General features: G+C 43.4%; 1 protein-coding gene across 5 annotated transcripts in view; it reads right to left on the bottom strand.

Annotated features, from left to right (window-relative positions):
- Window positions 1–19,800, bottom strand: part of LOC140186475 (rab GTPase-activating protein 1) — a 250,738-nt gene that overhangs the window by 181,992 nt on the left and 48,946 nt on the right. For 3 of the 5 annotated variants that reach the window (XM_072240791.1, XM_072240793.1, XM_072240792.1), the window contains 3 exons: window positions 18,452–18,689; window positions 5,462–5,669; window positions 282–456 (listed from right to left, as the gene is read on the bottom strand). In XM_072240791.1, coding sequence (XP_072096892.1) covers window positions 282–456; window positions 5,462–5,669; window positions 18,452–18,689 — 621 coding nt within the window. Of the gene's footprint in view, window positions 1–281; window positions 457–5,461; window positions 5,670–18,451; window positions 18,690–19,102; window positions 19,172–19,800 lie in introns of those variants that run through there. The other 2 variants (XM_072240795.1, XM_072240794.1) reach the window with 2 other exon arrangements.

Genomic DNA, 19,800 nt, shown 5'->3' with positions numbered 1-19,800 from the left:
AGTAGTTTGGATGGGTACATGGATGGGAGGGGTAAGGTCTGGGTGCACGCTCAGGCTGCTGGGCAGAATAATAGTTCGATACAGACAAGATGGGACGAAGGGTCTGCTTCTGTGCTGTAGTGTTCTATGACTATGTTCAGAAATCTACAAAACACCCTCCAAATACAATTTTGCACCGAGAAATAAAGCACAACTTAACCCAGCAGTGCATCTTGCATTTGCTTTCAAACATTTGTCACCCCTAACACAGTTGTAACATGTAGTCAAAGTACAGGACTCACTGCTTCTTGTATTTCACATCGAAAGACATGAATCCTGAAAATTTCGGCGTTGTAGTGACTTTCAGTGAAAGCAAAGCAATCGCTCTCAGCAGTGCCATCGTGGCCTCGGACACAAAACAGAATCTTGTGGATTGGATAGTTCGCTATTTCACTGTGTATTTGTGGATCTAGCAATCTGGGGGAGAAAAAAGTCAGTTATTGTGATAGCAACATTAATCAATGAATGTACAGAAACTAATATCCCAAACAGATCCACTCTTACACTTATGACTAATGTAGATTTACCCTATTCTGCCCCACCCACACATCAAAACAAGTGATACCCTTCCTATCTCCTATTCAGTGCTCCTTCTACCCCAATAGGTGTAGCCCAGAGCCAAAATTAACTGACCAGGCACTCCACTGCTGCTCTTTCCAGTCTACTGCTGTTGGATCAAAGAAAGAGCTGAGAGAACAAAGAAAAGAGACAAAGGAAAAAGCAACACACACAAAATGCTGGAGGAACTCAGCAGGTCACGCAGCGCCTATGGAAATGAATAAACATTTGACATTTCAGGTCGTGACCCTTCTTCAGGACTGGAAAGGAAGGGAGAAGACACCAGAACAAAAAGGTGGGGGGGGGGGGGCAAGAGAATAGCTAGAAGGTGATAGGTGCCAAGTAGTTAGGAAAGCTAAAGGGCTGGCGAAGAAGGAATCTGATAGGAGAGAAGAGTGGACCATAGCAGAAAGGGAAGGAGAAGGGGACCCGGGAAGCTGTGATACATAGATGAGAAGAGGCAAGAGGCCAGAGTTGGGAGTAGAAGAGGGAGGTGGAGGGGATTTTTTTTTAAAATGAGAAGGTGAAATCGATATGCATGCTATCAGGTTGGAGGCTACCCAGACGCCAAAAAAAGCAGTCATGGTTGTCTCAAACTCAGACCAGAGACAACAACATTCAAGTGATAACAATCAATCTATAAAACAGCCAGATTCAAGCAGTATGACACCTGCTACTGAAAACCGAGAATTTTCTAGAGAAAACAAAAGCAACTATACCACAATCATTGTAAAACTCACTGAACAATTTCATGCTTCTTGGTGATTATACAAAAATACAAGCAAGCATAAGAAAGTTAAACTACAAGGAAAATAACACTCTGCACTCCAATCCAACATGACTTTAAGATCCAAGATTGTTTAATATCATTTCCAGTACACAAGTGTAAAGGACAATGAAATAATTGTTACTCCGGATCTGATGCAGCACACAAAAAAAAAACAAAAAGATAAAGAACGCAATAAAAAACACAAAATATATAAGATAGCTTCTATATATAGATTTGATTGTATGTCCATAAAGTGACACTAGGCACAGGATGATCCATATATAACAACATCTCACCCTGCAAAAACTCATTTCAGGGAGGTGGCACCATCAATTTGTGGGAGACTCCTGGAACTTCCAGGAGAAGTGGGATGTCTGCAATAGAATAGCTCCTTAGCAGCTAACCAGCTAGTTTAAATAACGTTAGCTATGCTAATGAACAAATGACACCTGTTAAACTCACCTCAACATGTCTTTTCCCGTCTTAACCCACCACGGGCAATAGAAAAATCACTGTTGCAAACAGTGCAGCGAGCAACACTATCATTATTTTTGACCCCTATTAGTCAGGGGTACACTTTAGTGTAGTCTGAGGTGACGTATATTTTATATTTTCTTTTTTGGAACTCTCTCGCTCTTACTCGCGTGCTCTCTCTCGTGCTTGCTTTCTCGCTCTCTCTCTCATGTGCTTGCTTTCTCGCTCTTGCTCTGGCTCTCTCTCTCTCTCGTGGTCGCTCTCACTCGCACTCTCGTGCTTGCTTTCTTGCTCTCGCTTGCTCTCTCTCTCGCGCGCGCTCTCTCTCTCTCTCGTGGTCGCTCTCACTCGCACTCGCTGTCTCGCGCTTGCTTTCTTGCTCTTGCGCTCGCTCTCTCGCTCTTTCTCGCGCGTTCTCTCATGCTCACTCTCAAAAAAAATCAATTTCCGGGACATTGTATATAATTTGCGGGCATCAGGGAGCCACTATTAATATGTGGGAGACTCCCGGAACTTCCGGGAGAGGTGGGATGATCTGCATATAAGGTGACAGACAGGAAGTGATAAAGTAATGGTGGTTGGGGGTGTGGAGCGGTGGGTTACTGGGGGAGGTGTTGATGAGCCTTACTGCTTGGGGAAAGTAACTGCTTTTGAGTCTGGTGGTCCTGGTATGGATGCTACGTAGCCTCCTCCCTGATGGGAGTAGAGCAAACAGTCCTTGAGCAGGGTGGGTGGGATCCTTCTTAAGAAAATAAAGTCAAGAAACTAAACATTTCACAAGTAATTTGGTTGAAGGTAGGGAGTAGGGCAGAAGGAAGGAGAGAATGTACAAAAAGTATGAAGTTCTATGAAAACTACATTTCCCTTTATGAAGGACAACATCAGAGTTTAATGCAGACCTGTCATCTTGTACCTACATTTCAAAAAGTAAATGGTAGGAGTTTTTATATCTTCCCTGGTTTAACATTAGTTACATACTGTAGTTTGGACACTTCCAAAGCATCAAATGAACGTTCTCATTATCAGGTAAATCAGTGGCACTGGTGCCCACAGGGCAGAACATAATTTATTCCAATGAAAATATCTAAAGCTCAGTACAGTGATTCTAGATGAGAACAGTGTTTGTGATGGAAGAGATGAGGATGATGAGGCAGGAGGCATGTCTGTCTTAGTTCATTAGGCTTGGGGACATGGAAACTTGTGGGTAAACTGGTATGATGACTGCAAACAGGGCCCATGATCCAGATGGTAACAAGTTGTGGAGAAACCACTGCCTGGCATAGGGAAAACAAAACTGTAAAACATGGTATTAGACTCCCCACAACTGAAGACATGCCTCAAAAAGATGGACAAGCAACACACATAAAAGTTGCTGGTGAACACAGCAGGCCAGGCAGCATCTCTAGGAAGAGGTACAGTTGGCATTTCGGGCCGAGACCCTTCATTAGGACTAACCAAAAGGATAGTAAGAAATTTGAAAGTGGGAGGGGGAGGGGGAGATCCGAAATGATAGGAGAAGACAGGAGGGGGAGGAATGGAGCCAAGAGCTGGACAAGTGATTGGCAAAAGGGATATGAGAGGATCATGGGACAGGAGGCCTAGGGAGAAAGAAAAGGGGGAGGGGGGGAAAAGCCCAGAGGATGGGCAAGGGGTATGGTGAGAGGGACAGAGGGAGAAAAAGGAGAGTGACAGTAAAATAAATAACAGATGGGGTATGAGGGGGAGGTGGGGCATTAGCAGAAGTTAGAGAAGTCATCATCAGGTTCATGCCATCAGGTTGGAGGCTACCCAAACAGAATATAAGGTGTTGTTCCTCCAACCTGAGAGTGGCTTCATCTTTACAGTAGAGGAGGTCATGGATAGGCATATCAGAATGGGAATGGGACGTGGAATTAAAATGTGTGGCCACTGGGAGATCCTGCTTTCTCTTGCGGACAGAGCATAGGTGTTCAGCGAAACGATCTCCCAGTCAGCGTCGGGTCTCGCCAATATATAGAAGGCCACATCGGGAGCACTGGACGCAGTATGTCACCCCAACCGACTCACAGGTGAAGTGTCGCCTCACCTGGAAGGACTGTCTGGGGCCCTGAATGGTGGTAAGGGAGGAAGTGTAAGGGCACGTGTAGCACTTGTTCCGCTTCAAGGATAAGTGCCAGGAGGAAGATCGGTGGGGAGAGACGAATGGACAAGGGAGTCACATAGGGAGCGATCCCTGCGGAAAGCAGAGGGGGGAAGGAAAGATGTGCTTAATGGTGGGATCCCGTTGGAGGTGGCAGAAGTTACGGAGAATTATATGTTGGACCTGGAAGCTGGTGGGGTGGTAGGTGATGACAAGGGGAACCCTATTCCTAGGGGGGTGGCGGGAGGATGGAGTGAGAGCAGATGCGCGTGAAATGGGGGAGATGCGTTTGCGAGCAGAGTTGATGGAGGAAGGGAAGCCCCTTTCTTTAAAAAAGGAGGACATCTCCTTCGTCCTGGAAGACGGAACGAGCTTCCGGCACAAGTGGTCCATGCGAGCGCAATTTCAATGTTTAAGAGAAGTTTGGATGGATAAATGGATTGTAGGGGTATGGAGAGCTATGGTCCCAGTGCAGGTCGATGGGAGTAGGCTGTTTAAATGGTTCAGCACGGACTAGATGGACCTAAGAGCCTGTACCCCTGCTGTGCTTCTTTATGACTCTACAACTCTACATTATTAAGCACCCCACTATCCAGTACATGCCGTCTTCTCATTACTGCCATTGTAATCATTGACGACAAGGCACATGACCCAGATGATTCACATATCGCATGATAAAGGTTGTGAAACTGCTGCCTGGCATAGGGCCAACCTAACTGTGGACAACATGGTCACTAGTCAGCACAGGAGAAAAATGACCATGAAAATGTGTACAATATACACTCAGTGGCCACATTAATAAGTACACCTGCTAATATCTAATCAGTCAGTTATGGAGCAGTAACTCAATCCATCAAAGCATGCAGACATGGTCAAGAGGTTCAGTTGTTGTTCAGACCAAACATCAGAATGGGGAAGAAATGTGATCTAAGTGACTTTGACTGTGGAATGATTGTTGGTGCCAGACGAGGTAGCTTGAGTATCTCACAAACTGATCTCCTGCGATTTTCACACACAACAGTCTCTAGAATTTAGGAAGAATAGTGTGAAAAATAAAAACATTCAGTGAGCAGCAGTTCAGTGAGTAAAATGTCTCGTTATCGAGATAGGTCAGAGGTGAATGGCCAGATTGGATCAAGCTGAGAGGAATGCGACAGTAACTCAAATAACCACGTATTATAACAGTGGCATGCAGAATAGCATCTCTAAAAGCATAACATGTTGAATCTTGAAGTGGATTTGCTTCAGCAGAAGACCTTGAAGATATACTCAGTGGTCACTTTATTAGGTCCAGGAAGTGTCTAACAATGTTGCCACTGAGAGTTGGTAACCAGTCAACATATGGTACAGTTAAATTGTTTCTCAAGTTCAAAAGAATCTTTCAATAACATTCACTTCAAAATAGGTCACCTTTCAACTAGCCATACAGGTGTAGCCCAAATAAAGTAAATATATATTTTTTTTAAATGATACATTGCCAGAACAAGCCTGACAACCCTCACCTCACAATTCCTTCTGAAACATTCGGTACTGAGATGGTCACGTCCAGAGGAACCTGGCACTGGCTTCGCAGGATGGACATCATCCGCAGGGCTTCAACTTCACTTCGAGGAGCATTCACTGAAGCACAGCCCAAGTATGTGAGTTTGCTGAACAAGATGCTGTCTTCGTCTGGGATTGGCGTAGAGGGACTCGAGTCTGAAGAGTCAGCTAAGTTGAATTAAAACAAGATGTCACGTTACTGTAAAGGCAGCTGATATTAGGGGAAAGCTTCCACTTCTCATTCTTCAGTATATCTGCTTTTACTAGCTATTTCAGCATAATTACAATAATTTTCAAAGTACAAGCTAATTTTAAAGGCTTTACCATTTAACAAACACAATTAACTGCAAACACAGGTCTACTCTTCTGCAAGAAATCATCACTAGTATGCATTCAATAAGGCTTCTTAGGAATTTAATCCCTGCAAAAGGCATTTTGCAGTACCAAGAATTTACAACTAAAAAATAACTGCACACAATTCACCATTATTTCTCACTTGAACTAAACCAAATAACTTGCTGATATTTTCCTGTGAAGACCTGTAATTCAGGTTTTTCTTCTCTGCGGAAAGCCGTTCACTTAAGCAGTGGCAGAACGAAGAATCTTCAGAGAGATACAGATAGGTTAAGTGAGTGGGCAAGGGTCTGGCAGATGGAGTACAATGTTGGTAAATGCAAGGTCATCCACTTTGGAAGGAAAAATGAAAGAGCAGATTATTATTTAAATGGTAAAAAATTGCAGCATGCTGCTGTGCAGAAGGACTTGGGGGGGCTTGTGCATGAATCACAAAAGATCGGTTTGCAGGTGCAGCAGGCTATCAAGAAGGCAAATGGAATGTTGGCCTTCATTGTTAGGGGGATTGAATTTAAGAGCAGGGAGGTTATGCTGCAACTGTATAAGGTACTGATGAGGCCACACCTGGAGTACTGTGTGCAGTTCTGGTCTCCTTATTTAAGGAAGGATATACTAGCTTTGGAGGCTGTGCAGAGGAGATTACAAGGGTGATTCCAGAGATGACGGGGTTAGACTATGAGGAGAGATTGAGTCACCTGAGACTGTACTCGCTCGAATTCAGATTATGAAAGAGATAGATAAGATAGAGACAGGAAAGTTGTTTCCATTCATAAGTAAGACCTGAACCGGGGATAAACTTCAAGACTCAGAGGAGTAGATTTAGGATGGAGATGAGGATGAACTGCTTTTCCCGAAGAGCGGTGAATCTGTGGAATTCTTTGTCCAGTGAAGCAGTGGAGGCTACTTCAGTAAATATACTTAAGACAAGGTTGGATAGATTTTTGCATAGTAGGGGAATTAAAGGTTATGGGGAAAAGGCAGGTAGGTGGAGACAAGTCCACGGCCAAATCAACCATGATCTTACTGGATGGCGGAGCAGGCTTGACAGGCCAGGTCGCCTATTCCTGCTCCTATTTCTTATGTTCTTATTTATATAGCAGGGGGAATCTTCTAACCAGCATTGATTTAGCAAATTTGACAATTTGGTTGGTAATTTGTCTGCATCACAACAGTTCGAAGTCCCAGCAAAAAAAACCATTATTTTCCCCTCTTTCTTTCCACTTCCCCAATCTGAGTGCTTCACAGGCAGTGGTAGTTTTTTCTCTGAGCTGAAGTTTCTTATGAATACCAATGACACCCAGCACTACCACTCCAACATCTGAGATACTGCAGATGCTAGAAATCCAGAGTAACACACACAACACGCTGGAGAAAGTCAGGCAGCGTCTATGGAGAGGAATAAACAGTTGACGTTTCAGGCTGAGCCCTTTCATCAAGAGGGTGCAGAGGAAATTTACAAGGATGGTGCCTGGATTGGAGAGTATGCCTTCTGAGAATAGGTTAAGTGAACCTGGCCTTTTCTCCTTGAAGCGAAGGAGGATCAGAGGTGACCTGATAGAGGTATACAAGATGATGAGAGGCATTGATCGTGTGGATAGGCAGGGGCTTTTTCCCCACCAGGGCTGAAATGGCTAACATGAGGGGGCATAGTTTTAAGGTGCTAGGAAGTAGGTACAAGGGGTATGTCAGAGGTAAGTTTTTCCACAGAGAGAGTGGTGGTGCATGGAATGTACTGCCAGTGACAGTGGTGGAGGCGGATACAATAGGGTCTTTTAAGAGACTCTTAGGTACATGGAGATTAGAAAAATAGAGGGCTATGCTATAGCAAAATCCTAGGCAGTTTCTAGAGTAGGTTACATGGTCGGCACAACATTGTAACCTATGTTCTAAGACCCACTCCAACATTGGGCTTCACACTCCTCTATCTCTCTAGTCATGTTGCATGTCTAACATTCAACTGTGATTAGTCCACTATTCCTGTAGAAAAATTGTGAGAGAGAAGGGGTAGGGCTGGTAACCAAGCCCTCCTAATGATTCTAATCCTTCCAAACAGTCTTAAAGTGAACTAAAAGCCCAACTGTCCATTTCCCCCTGTAGATGCTGCTGACCGACTCTGTTCCTCCAGCATTGTGCGCGTCTGGAAGCTCCCCTCCTTGTGACTCATAGTAGAGTTTCCAATCACAAGACATCTTCAACACAATGACCTATCAATGGCATTTGTGCAACTGCCTCAGTGTATCTGCTTCTAAAACTCATCTATTCTTTTGTTACCTTTCAGTGTTTTCCTGGCAGGATAACTAACACACACTCCAGTTTGCCCCAAACTCTTTGGATCGTCTCCTACCCTGCACCACTGAACTACATTGTTATCATGGTTCAAAAATTCAAATTTAAAAATCCCACTGAAGGGCCTCAGCTCTATTTTTTTCCATAGATGCTGCCTGACCTGTGGAGTTTTGCCAGCATTTTGTGTATTACTCTGGATTCCCAGCATATGCACAATCTTTTGAGTTTAAAATGCCTGATGTTTTCAAGGCTTCCTTTGTCTGCAACTCTATTACTTTCTCTTCAACAACATCTTTTCCGAACTCCACCATGGATGGCCCCAAACTTGGCTGCAAAAGGAGGAGGATTTGGCATGGGGCAAGCAACCCAACCCAGAAAAACCCAGAGCTACAGAAACACCAACAGAGCTCCAAAGAACCTCATCCCTGGGAAAGGAAGGATCTTCACCTTGAAGATGCAAGACTGGTTACACCTGAACAATGTAAAAGTCTGACCCAGGACTGAGGACTCTGGTCAGCTGCTGTTGATGGCCTATGCCCTAGTAGGGGTGATGGCTTAAGAAGACGATGACAATGACAGCATCTTTTCTCCTCTTCCAGATTTAGTCCCCAGCAGATCCCGAGATCCTGTCAATCAAGCTTTAGTAACCATGGTTGAAGCTGGCAGACCCCACCTGCAACTTTGAGGGCACCATGGTTTGGACAACAGATAGAGTATTTAATTCACCAATCAAGCCTATATTCCTCTGGCCTAACCCACACTTACTTGAATACACTTCTGTGAGCTCATTGGACTATTAAAAATGTCATACAAGTACAAGCTGCTCTCAAAGCTAAGCTACGTATTGATCACGTAGCATGAAAGAGATTTCAAAAGAAGTGAGCAGGGGCCAGTCAGGACATTCAGCTCGCTGCAGTTGGATTGTGCATAAGTAGGCATCTGGCTCTGCAGCCTGGAAGAGAAGGGAGAACATGAACTGTGGAGTCCCCGAAAGTGAGTCCACAGCTGTGGAGCCTGCCCCATACTGAGGCAAGCGAAGCTCGTCCAGAAGCCCAATGGCTGCAGAGTAACAATTGCTCCTAAACCTGGCATCGTGGAACCCAAGACTCCAACACCTCCCACCCAACAGAAGAGCAAGAGGAGAGGAAGACACAGGCAGTCATCACTGAACACTGTTTTCCACTCTTATCCTCAATTATCTTAATCTTGCTCGATGCTTTAATCAGCACAGAGTAATGGAGGCGACCACCAGTTCGTCTTCCACTATCAGGCCTCGATGTAGAGATGGCCGCCCTAACCATTCCTGTACTCTCAAGAATCTAGCTCACCAAATCCCCCAGGCGATCGCAATAGGGGAATTACAAGCTGTAGAATGCAGTGATCACAGTTCAGAAGTGTATCCACTAGAGTACCTAGAAGCTTTGTCAGCTGTCTGCAAAACTTTGCTCTTGGTCATCTTAGATGTGGAATCAAGAACATATCAACCTCCACTTTAAATATACCCAATGACTTGACCTCCACAGCCATCCATGGTAATGAATTCCACAGATTCGCCATCCTATGGCTAAAGAAATCCCTCATCTGTTTTAAATGGACATCCCTCTATTCCGAGGTTGTCCCCTCTGGAACAGACTCCCTCATTTTTGGAACAGCCTCTCCACATCCATTCTAACTAGTCCTTTCAATATTTGATTGGCTTCAATGAGATTCCACCCCCCCCGCCCAAATTCTTCTAAACTCCAGTGAGTACAGGTCCAGCGACATCAAATGTTCCTCATACAATAACCCTTTCATTCCCCGAATCACTCTCATGAACCTCCTCTGGACCTTTCCCAATACCAGCATCTTTTCTTAGATAAGGGGGCCAAAACTGCTCTCGATTCTCCAAATGCAGTCTGACCAATGCCTTAAAGACAGCATTACATCCTTGCTTTTATTTTCTAGTGCTCTCGAAATGAGCGCCAACATTGTACTTACCATCCTTACCAACACAAGCCTGCACAAGGACTCCCAAGTCCCTTTGCACCTCTGATTTTTGAATTTCCCACTTTTAGAAAATAGTCCACACCCTTATCCCATCTACCAAAGTGCATCATTATACCCATCACCACAGTATATTCTACCTGCCACTTCTTTGCCCTTCTCCTCATCTGTCTAAGTCTCTCTGCAGATTCCTTGAATCTTCTACACAACCTGCCACTCCACCTATCTGTGTTGTCAGCTAACCTAGCCATAAAGATATCAACTCCATCACATCTAAATTGTTGATGCACAACGTGAAAAGAAGTGGTCCCAATACCGACCCCTGCGGAACACCACTGGTCATCAGCAGGCAGCCAGAATAGGCCTCCTTTATTCCCACTCTTTGCCTCCTGCTAGGCAGCCAATCTTCTATCCATACAAAGCCTTCATACAAAGTCAGGAATCGAAAGGTTGAGCATGGTGAGACTAATATTCTGAATTGTGTACATTTCAATTCAAGGAGTATTGTTGGAAAGGCAGATGAGCTTAGGGAATGGATCAGCATATGGAATTATGATATTGTAGCCATTAGTGAGAGTTGGTTGCAAGTGGGGCAGGACTGGAATCTCAAAGTTCCAGGGTTCCACTGTTTTCCGTTGATAGAGCGGGAGGGATTCAAAGGGTGGGGCAGCAGTACTAGTCAGGGAAAATGACATGCCAGTGTTCAGACATAATCGAATGGCGGGCTTGTCTACTGAGGCTATATGGGTGGAAATGGGGATTAAGAAAGGGAGACTGTGTTAATGGGATTATTTTATAGACCTCGTAACAGTCCGTGGGATTTAGAGGAACAAATTTGTAGAGATACTGAGGCCCTGGTTAAGAAAAAGGAGGTGCACAGCAGGTATAGGCAGGAAGGAGCAAATAAAGTTCTAGAGGAGTGTAGAAATGGAAGAGAACATCTGAGGAGGATATCAGGAGTACTAAAAGAAGGCTTCAGGTTGCTCTAACAGACAAGTGAAGGAGAATCCCAAGGATACCTACAAATATATTAAGAGCAAAACAATAACAAAGGACAAAATTGGTCCTCTGGAAGATCAGAGTGGTCACCTATGTGTGGAGCCAAAGGAAATGGGGTAGCTCTTCAATGGATTTTTTTGCATCTGTATTTACTCAGAAGATGGACACAGAATCTATAGAAGTGAGGCAAAGCAGCAGTGAGGTCATGGACCCTATACAGATTAGAATAGGAGGTGTTAGTTGTCTTGAGGCAAATTAAGTTGGATAAAACCCCAGGGCCTGACAAGGTGTTCCCTCAAACCCTGGTGGGAGACTAGTGCAGAAATTGCAGAGACATTTAAACCATCCTTAGCCATGGGTAAGGTGTCGGAGGATTGAAGACAGCTAATCCTATTCAGTCATTTAAGAAAGGCTCCAAGAATAAACCAGGAAATTATAGGCCAGTGAGCCTGACGTCGGTGGTGGGTAAGTTACTGGAAAGTATTCTAAGAGACCAGATATACAAATACTTGGACAGACGGGGACTGATTAGGAATAGTTAACATAGCTTTGTATATGGTAGGTGGTATCTAACTAACCTTATAGAGTTTTGAGGAAATTATCAGGAAAGTTAATGAAGGAAAGGCAGTGGATGTTGTGTACTTGGACTTTAGCAAGGCATTTGACAAGGTCCTGTTTGGGAGGTTGGCCAAGAAGGTTCAGTTGCTTGTCATTCAAGATGAGGTAGTAGATTGGATTAGACATTGGCTTTGTGGCAGAAGTCAGAGAGTGGTAGCAGATGGTTGTCTCTCTGGAGGCCTATGACTTGTGGTGTGCCATAGGGATCGGTGCTGGGTTCTTTCTCATTTCAATAATCTGTATGATAACGTGGTTAACTGAATCAGTAACTTTGCGGATGACACCAAGATTGGGAGTGTGGTAGACAGCAAAGAAAACTAATAAAATTTATAGCAGGATCTGGACCAGCTGGAAAAATGGGCTGAAACATGGCACCCCTAAGTCTTGCGAGACCATGGATCTGCGCCTGGAAGGTCTTCACTCTCCAGGGCGCAGGCCTGGGCAAGGTTGTATGGAAGACCAGCAGTTGCCCATGCTGCAAGTCTCCCCTCTCCACGACACCAATGTTGTCCAAGGGAAGGGCATTAGGACCCATACAGCTTGGCACCAGGTTCGTCACAGAGCAACGTGTGATTAAGTGCCTTGTTCAAGGACACAACACGTTCCCTCGGCTGGGGCTCGAACTCACAACCTTCAGGTCGCTAGTCCAATGCCTTATCCACTTGGCCATGTGCCTGAAAGATAGAATATAATCAGACAAGTGAGAGGTGGTGCATTTTGAGAGGACAATTCAGGCTACCATTTACACAGTGAGTGTTAAGGTACTGAGAAGTGTGGCAGATTAGAGGGATCTGGGAATACAGATCTCTAATTCTTTGAAAGTGGCATCATGGGTAGATAAGGTTGTAAAGAAAGCCTTGGGCACAATGACCTTCATAAATCAATGTACTGAGTACAGGAGTTGAGATGCTATGTTAAAGTTGTATAAGGCATTGGAGAAGCTTATTTCGGAGTATTGTGTGCAGTCACCTATCTACAAGAAAAATGTCAATAAGATTTAAAGAGTAAAGAAAAATTTACAAGAATGTTGCCAGGACTTGAGGACCTGAGTTATAGGGAAAGATTGAATAGGTTAGGACATTTTTTCCTACAGGGTAGGAGAATAAGGGAAGATTTGAAAGAGGAATACCAAATTATAAGGGATATAGATAAGGAATATGCAAGCAGGCTTTCTTCCCTTCAGGTTGGGTGAGACTAGAACTAGAGATCACAGGTTAAGGGTGAAAGGTGAAGTACTTAAGGGTAACATGAGGTTAATCTTCACACAGAGGGTGGCGATAATGTGGAACAAGCTGCCTGCAGTAGTAGTAGATGCAGGTTCAAGATCAACGTTTAAGAGTAATTTGGATAAATAAATGAATGGGAGAGGTTTGGAAGGCTATGGTCTGGGTGCAGGTCAATGGAACCAGGCATGGACTAGATGGGCTGAATGGCTTGTTTCTGTGCTGTAATGTTCTACATAAACAGTAAAAGGTGTCTGCAGTGAACTTACAAGGTACCAACCAGCAGAGTGCAATGAAGTAATACACAAAAACAACATGAAACACACTGGGATTGTGATAAAGTTATCTTTCTCTGCTATTACATTCCTACATCTAGCACAGAAGGAAGAGGGAAATATTATGTCCCAATAAAATGCTGATCTGGCAACATTTATATATGCGTAGTGCCAGTTACTACAGAGAGCAGATGCTATAATTTAATATCTGAGTCATGTCTGTTGGGAACTGAAGTGCGCAGCCAAATCCAACACTTCCATTCCATTGGTCTGGGTTGAATTTCCAGCTTAAGCGTGAGACACAAAAGGCTGGGATATGTTGTAGAACCCTCAGCTCCAAAGAGACAAAGGACTAGCACTTTGATGTTCTTTGAACCAGACTCTTCCAATTCATGGCATTTATGTTGAATTGGCCATCTGGATTCAGAACTGGCTTGCTCATAGAAGACAGAGGGTAGTGGTCTAAAGGACTTTTCCTGGCTGGAGGTCCGTGACTAGTGGTGCTTCGCAGGGATCGGTACTGGGACCTCTGCTGTTTGTGATGCATATAAATGATGTTTGTAGGTGGGTGGGTGAGCAAGTTTCCAGATTTTACAAGTGTAAGGGTTTCTTCTCTTATGTTACTGTTAAGGTGAATAAAATGGCTTCTCTGTACTGTTAACTGCTGAGACAGTGGTTCTTTATAGCAGTATGTTTGGATTATAATTAGTGATAACGGGACTTGCATTCATTTGCTAACCAATTGGGATCAATGTTATTCTTTCTGTCTGTGTGAAAGCTGTTAGCTTGTGCGGGCTTTGGGAGAAGGCGCGCGGAACATGAAGAGAGAAGACGTGGCTTGAGGAGACGGTTGCCGGACACGCTGGGCCTCGGCTCAGGGCGAGAACCCAGGGGTTGACGACGAGCAAAGGGGGAATCAGCAAAAGGAAATCTGTGAGCTCCAACGTTTGTACACTGGACATGTTGATGAGATTATTGGCGCCTTTTATTTGCTTTCCTTTTCTTTTGTTTCCCTACTAACCCCATACTTAAATATAAAATCTTAATCATTTAACTGCACATTGTGGACTGAATGTTATTTCGGGGTACTGATGTTACACAGGGGACGCAACACGCAGCATCCACCCAAACAAGACTGCTAAAGTTTGGTTGGGGAGGGGGCGTCACCCCTGAGATCATGCCACTGGATGCCACAAGTCTTACACAAAGATTAGTGGTGTTGTGGATAGTGCAGAAGACTGGCAAAGAATGCAACCGGATATAGATCAGTTGCAGATATGGGCGGAGAAGTGGCAGATGACATTTAATCCAGCCAAGTGTAAAGTGTTGCACCTTGATAGGTCAAATGCAAAGAGACAGTACATTGTCAAAAGCAAGATTCTTAACAGTGCTGACGTGCAGCGGGATCTTGGGGTCCAAGCTCTATGTTCAAATTCTTGCAAACCCAGAGCAGCAGTAAGAACCAAGGGCAATGGGGTTTAATGCTTAGCATGGCACTGGAACAATTCAGAGTCACAGAATACGACAGCGGAGAAACAGGGCATTCACCCCATCTAGTCCAGAGCAGTAACTTTGCAAAACGAATGATGGAATAAGCAGATCTGGAAGGTAACCTAATACAGAGAAATATATACTAAGTTGATCTGAACACAAATGTGAAAACAAAGGTAGTGTTAGCAAAACCTTCAGAGTTAGAATTTCAGAAGGAATGTGCAGAAGTAATTTATTCTTCACAGTACTCTATGCACTGGCCATGAGGGAAAGGACTGAGTGGGAAGGTTAATAATCTAAACTCATTGCTTTCATATTACCTAATTAGTTTCTGTTTCAACTGGTTGCATCAGTATCTGGTATGAAAAGGCCACTGCATAGGATCGGAAAAAGTGGGAGAAAGTTAGAAACTCCGCCAGCTCCATCATGGGCACTAGCCTCCCCAGCATCAAGGACACCTTCAAAAGGCGATGCCTCAAAAAGGCAGCATCCACCATTAAGGACATGTCCTCTTCTCATTCCTCTCAAAGAAGAGCTACAGAAGCCTGAAGACACACACTCAACATTTTAGGAAAAGCTTCTTCTCCTCTGCTATCAAATTTCTGAATGGACAGTGAACCCATGCACTCTACCTCACTATTTTTGCTCTCTTTTTGCACTGCTTATTTAAATTTATATAAATATATATATTTCTTATTGTAATTTCTCAATTTTATTATGTATTGCAATCTACTGCTGCTGCAAAACAATACATTTCACAACATGCCCGTGATAATAAACCTGATTCCGATTCTTCTCTGTGCCCCATATTAAATATGTTAAAGGCATTTATCAGTGAAGAATGAATCAATCTGACAGAAAAAAAGGTTTCTCCAAAGATCGGGTGTATAGTATAATACACCATAATGTAAATCTCTACAACTATATACAACCATCAGGCAACACTGGGACAGAAGGGTAACATGGCCCTCATTACTGAAGTGGCATTCAATACAGGTTCCTTCCAATTAATAACTCAACAGCAATTCAACTTCCACGGTGATCATCCGCCTGCATTATCAATTTTACTCTCTATCCAGGCTTGAAAATTCTCTCTTCAGAAAAGACAGCCAAAGATGAATAGTTTCTTACGGTCAAATGTCCAATGAAAGATCTCTACCATTTTGGCCGTGCCATCTTCTCACAGCTCACATCAGGCAGGAAGTAACAGAGGGCTGAAGTCCAATACCACCAGGTTCCAGAACAGCTACTTCCCTTCAAAAATTCAGTCTTGAACCAACTATGACAACTCTGATCACTTTGCATTAAATTAGACATTTTGTACTAATTGTTTACTTGTAAAAATTATGTATAATCTACATTTGCTTTTCCTGTGGGTGCTGCTTATCTGATACCATGTGTCTGTGAGGCTGCTGCAAGCAGATTTTTCATTCACATACACAGGTACAATAACCTAGATTTTCTATACCAGGGGCACTGTGGGACTCTGCCAATTTTCTCTTTCCCACATCTGATGAATTTTATTTTCAAGCATCAGTGCCACATCAAGACCATGCCATGCAATAAAAGCTACTCTTATGTTGATGCCTTTCTGATAGGAATATGAAAGGGAGGTTGACTAAATGCCTCCTCCTGGTTACACGCTCCTTTTACTGCCATCTCCATGACAACATCTCCATTCCTGAAGGGGACACCTCAAAAGATTTCTCAATATTAATTAAACAGCCAAAGTCGTTGTGTCCAGTCACACCAGCAGCCATTTTTCTTCTTCCAAAAGCTTTTTTGTGTTTATGATATAATCTACCGAATTATTCTGGCTTGTATTTCAAGCAACTCCTGCCTACTTTCATGGTTATCCAATCCCTTTGGTGTGTCTCCCCTCCGATTCTTTATCACTTGCCCCTACACCACACATCACCCCCAGCATCCTTTCCACTCCAGCTTTTATTTGTGTTTGCCATAGAAGCAATCATAGAAATGTGGCTCTAGACCCTACCACTAACTAAGGGGTCCACAGACCCCAGGTTGGAAACCCCTGCTCCAGACCATCATTACTCTCACCCACTCTGATAAAAATCAGACAAGCGACTTCTATTATCAGCAATAAACCTACTGCCATCCAATCTATTCCTGACAAGATTTAGTTTACAACTTGAATAATGTCATGTTCACCTTTACACCAGTTTTATCTTACTGCTTTCTCTCTCCCCTTTTACATCAGGGTTGGAACCCAAGTTCCCCTGGGTCAGGTTTCCAGGGGCTTCCTTTATGCTCACCTGCAACCACCCTGTCATTACCTAATATCAAAAGAGGAAGATTAAAAGACTGCTATTTAGCAACACTTCCCCACCTTTTACTTGGAATTCAAATTTTTTTTCAATGCAAGAATTATACTCCTTCCATCATCTTATTCTGGCTTCTGCCCCTTCTTTTCCAGTCCTGATGAAAAATCTTGGCCCAAAATACCAACTGTTTATTCCCTTCTATAGATGCTGCCTGATATGCTGAGTTCCCCAGCATTTTGTCACCTTCTGGTGACAACTGAGATTCTTGCAAATTTCTACAGATGTAACAGTGACGGGTATTCTGAATGGCTGCATCACAGCCTGATATTTGGGGAAGGGGGGGGGGGGGGTGTCTAAGGCAGCAGAGAGTGTAAACTCTGCCAGCTCCATCACGGAGACAACCCTCTCCAACAAAGATTTCTACAAGAAGCAGTGGCTCAAAACAGTATCCATCATTAAGAACATGCCCTCTTCTCATTACTATCATCAGAGGTACAGGAGCCTGAAGACCCACACTAAATGATTCAATAACAATTTCTTTCCCTGCACCGTATTTCTGAACAGTTCATGAGCAGTACCTCATTAATTTTAGTTTTTGCACCATTTATTTTATAACATACTAATTTTATATCTTTACACTGAATTGCTGTAACAAAACAACAAATTTCATGTTATATAAGACAGTGATAATAGACCAGATTCTGATTCAGCAGTCACATATACAACAAAGGTGGCAGATTTCCTCCTTGTTCTTACAACCATCTGGTTTCATCCATCTAAATTTTGTAGAGCTTAAATATAAGGAAAGGTGACAGGGTGGAGATATGTCTCTACCAAAGGAGGAGTAAGGTGCTCCTTCCCTCTGCTAGCCTGCAGGTCACCTTAGGCAAGGTGTAACACCTGCTTAACCACCCCCTCCCCATGGCAAACCACTTCTGTAGAAAAATTTGCTAAGAACAATCATGCTTACGGAAAGACCATGATCGCCTATGTCATACGACACGGCACATAATGAGGTTGATGAATAATGAGGAATTTGGCTCTTAAGACGGTTAGTGCAGAGCTGTGGAATAATCTCTCAGTAACTTTACTGTGCCAAAGTACCCCAAGGGAGATCAACTGGCAAACATTGGCAGCAACTAGTAAATACTGATAACAACTACTAATAACAACTAGCAAACACTGGTAACACAATTAAACGAAAGCATAAATAGGTGAGAAAAGTTAATATGTATTGGGAAAAATCTTTAATTAAACTGATAAAAATGATCTTGGTTTATAATAATGATCCAACTTCCTACCGCATTTTCAGAGATAAAATTTAATAAATCTGCCACATGTATAGGGAGGTTTTATTGCTCTCCATCCTCGCATACACCCCAACTCTCGAACGATTGTGATCAGCAGTTTGCCAACAGTTTTAGAATTGCACTCACCTTCCTGCGAGGGTTTGATCGGCAGGTTCATTTCTGGTTTCTGGCCCACCACCCTTAATCCCGAATACACAGGTGATGGGGTTAAGGAAATATCCTCAGTCAGTGACTCCTCACTCGTTGCGGAAGCTGGCATTGCTTCGGAAGGCTCCCTGGCACCTGCTTGACCTTCCATTGACGAGTCCATTAACACATCTGCCAGCTCCTTCTGCAGTTGTTGTTCACTTCCATTTCCAACTATCTAAGAGCAACACAATGCAGGTAAACTCTATTAACTACATTGCCACATTGCACCAAATCCCACAAATTAATTTGAACATTATGTATCCTAATTAAAAGTACATTTAAAATTCCTATTGCAATTTTGGTAAGCACTGAAGGGGAAGCTACACGTAATCTTCTGGTATCAAGTTCACTGCTCAGAACATGGAACGATGCAGCACAGAACAAACCTTTCAACCCACAATATTGTTTAAGATCGTCTTTATTTACTTTTATAATCTTTCACAGTATATTGCCAAAAAATAACAAGATACAAATGAAAAATCAAGCTTTAAATACCTAAAGGATGGCTTATGCAAAGTAAATGAACAAAATACCATGATAAATACAATACCTGACATACCCATATTCTCATTAATAGTATGTACTCACATACAAAGTCTAAGCTACCCTGTTGGAGAGGGCTGTCCCCGTGATGGAGCTGGCTGAGTTTACACTCTCTGCTGCCTACCGCAGCAGTACAACCTACACTGAAAATAGACTGAACTTTTGAATACTCATTACCAGGAACCACTGACTGAAATTCAACAGGAAGATAAATGTTGCTATTTCAGCAAGTAACAGTGTCTGCAGGAAATCAGAATGATAAAGCATAATTTCAAAACCTTCAGAAATGAAGTGGTCAGATGCGAAGATGGAGGACAGCCCACACAATTTTAAAGATACTCAATATCAAGTGAAAGGCCATACCAACGTAAGCCAGAGTAGCAGAATTTGCTCCACCATTCCATCATGGCTGATTTCTTATCAACCTCCAAACCATTCTCCTGCCTGCTCCCCGTAACCCTTGATACCCTGGCTAATCAAGAATCTAACTTGTTAACTGAAATTGTTTAAGGAGCTAGAAAACACCCACCCTCCTTCCTGGTACTTACCCTGCAAGCAGTACTACACATGCCCATTCACCTCCTCTCAGGGCCCCAAACAGTCCTTCCGGCTGATGCAACACTTCACCTGCAAATCTGTTAGGGTTGTCTACTGTATCCAGTACTCCCGATATGGCCTGCCCACACACCTGGCTTCACCTATCAACTTTTAGCTTGTACACCTTCCCCTCCTCCTTATTCTGG

This window comes from Mobula birostris, chromosome 22 (genome assembly GCF_030028105.1).
Source record: "Mobula birostris isolate sMobBir1 chromosome 22, sMobBir1.hap1, whole genome shotgun sequence".
NCBI classification, from domain to species: domain Eukaryota; kingdom Metazoa; phylum Chordata; class Chondrichthyes; order Myliobatiformes; family Myliobatidae; genus Mobula; species Mobula birostris.
This window is presented reverse-complemented; position numbering and strand designations above follow the sequence as displayed.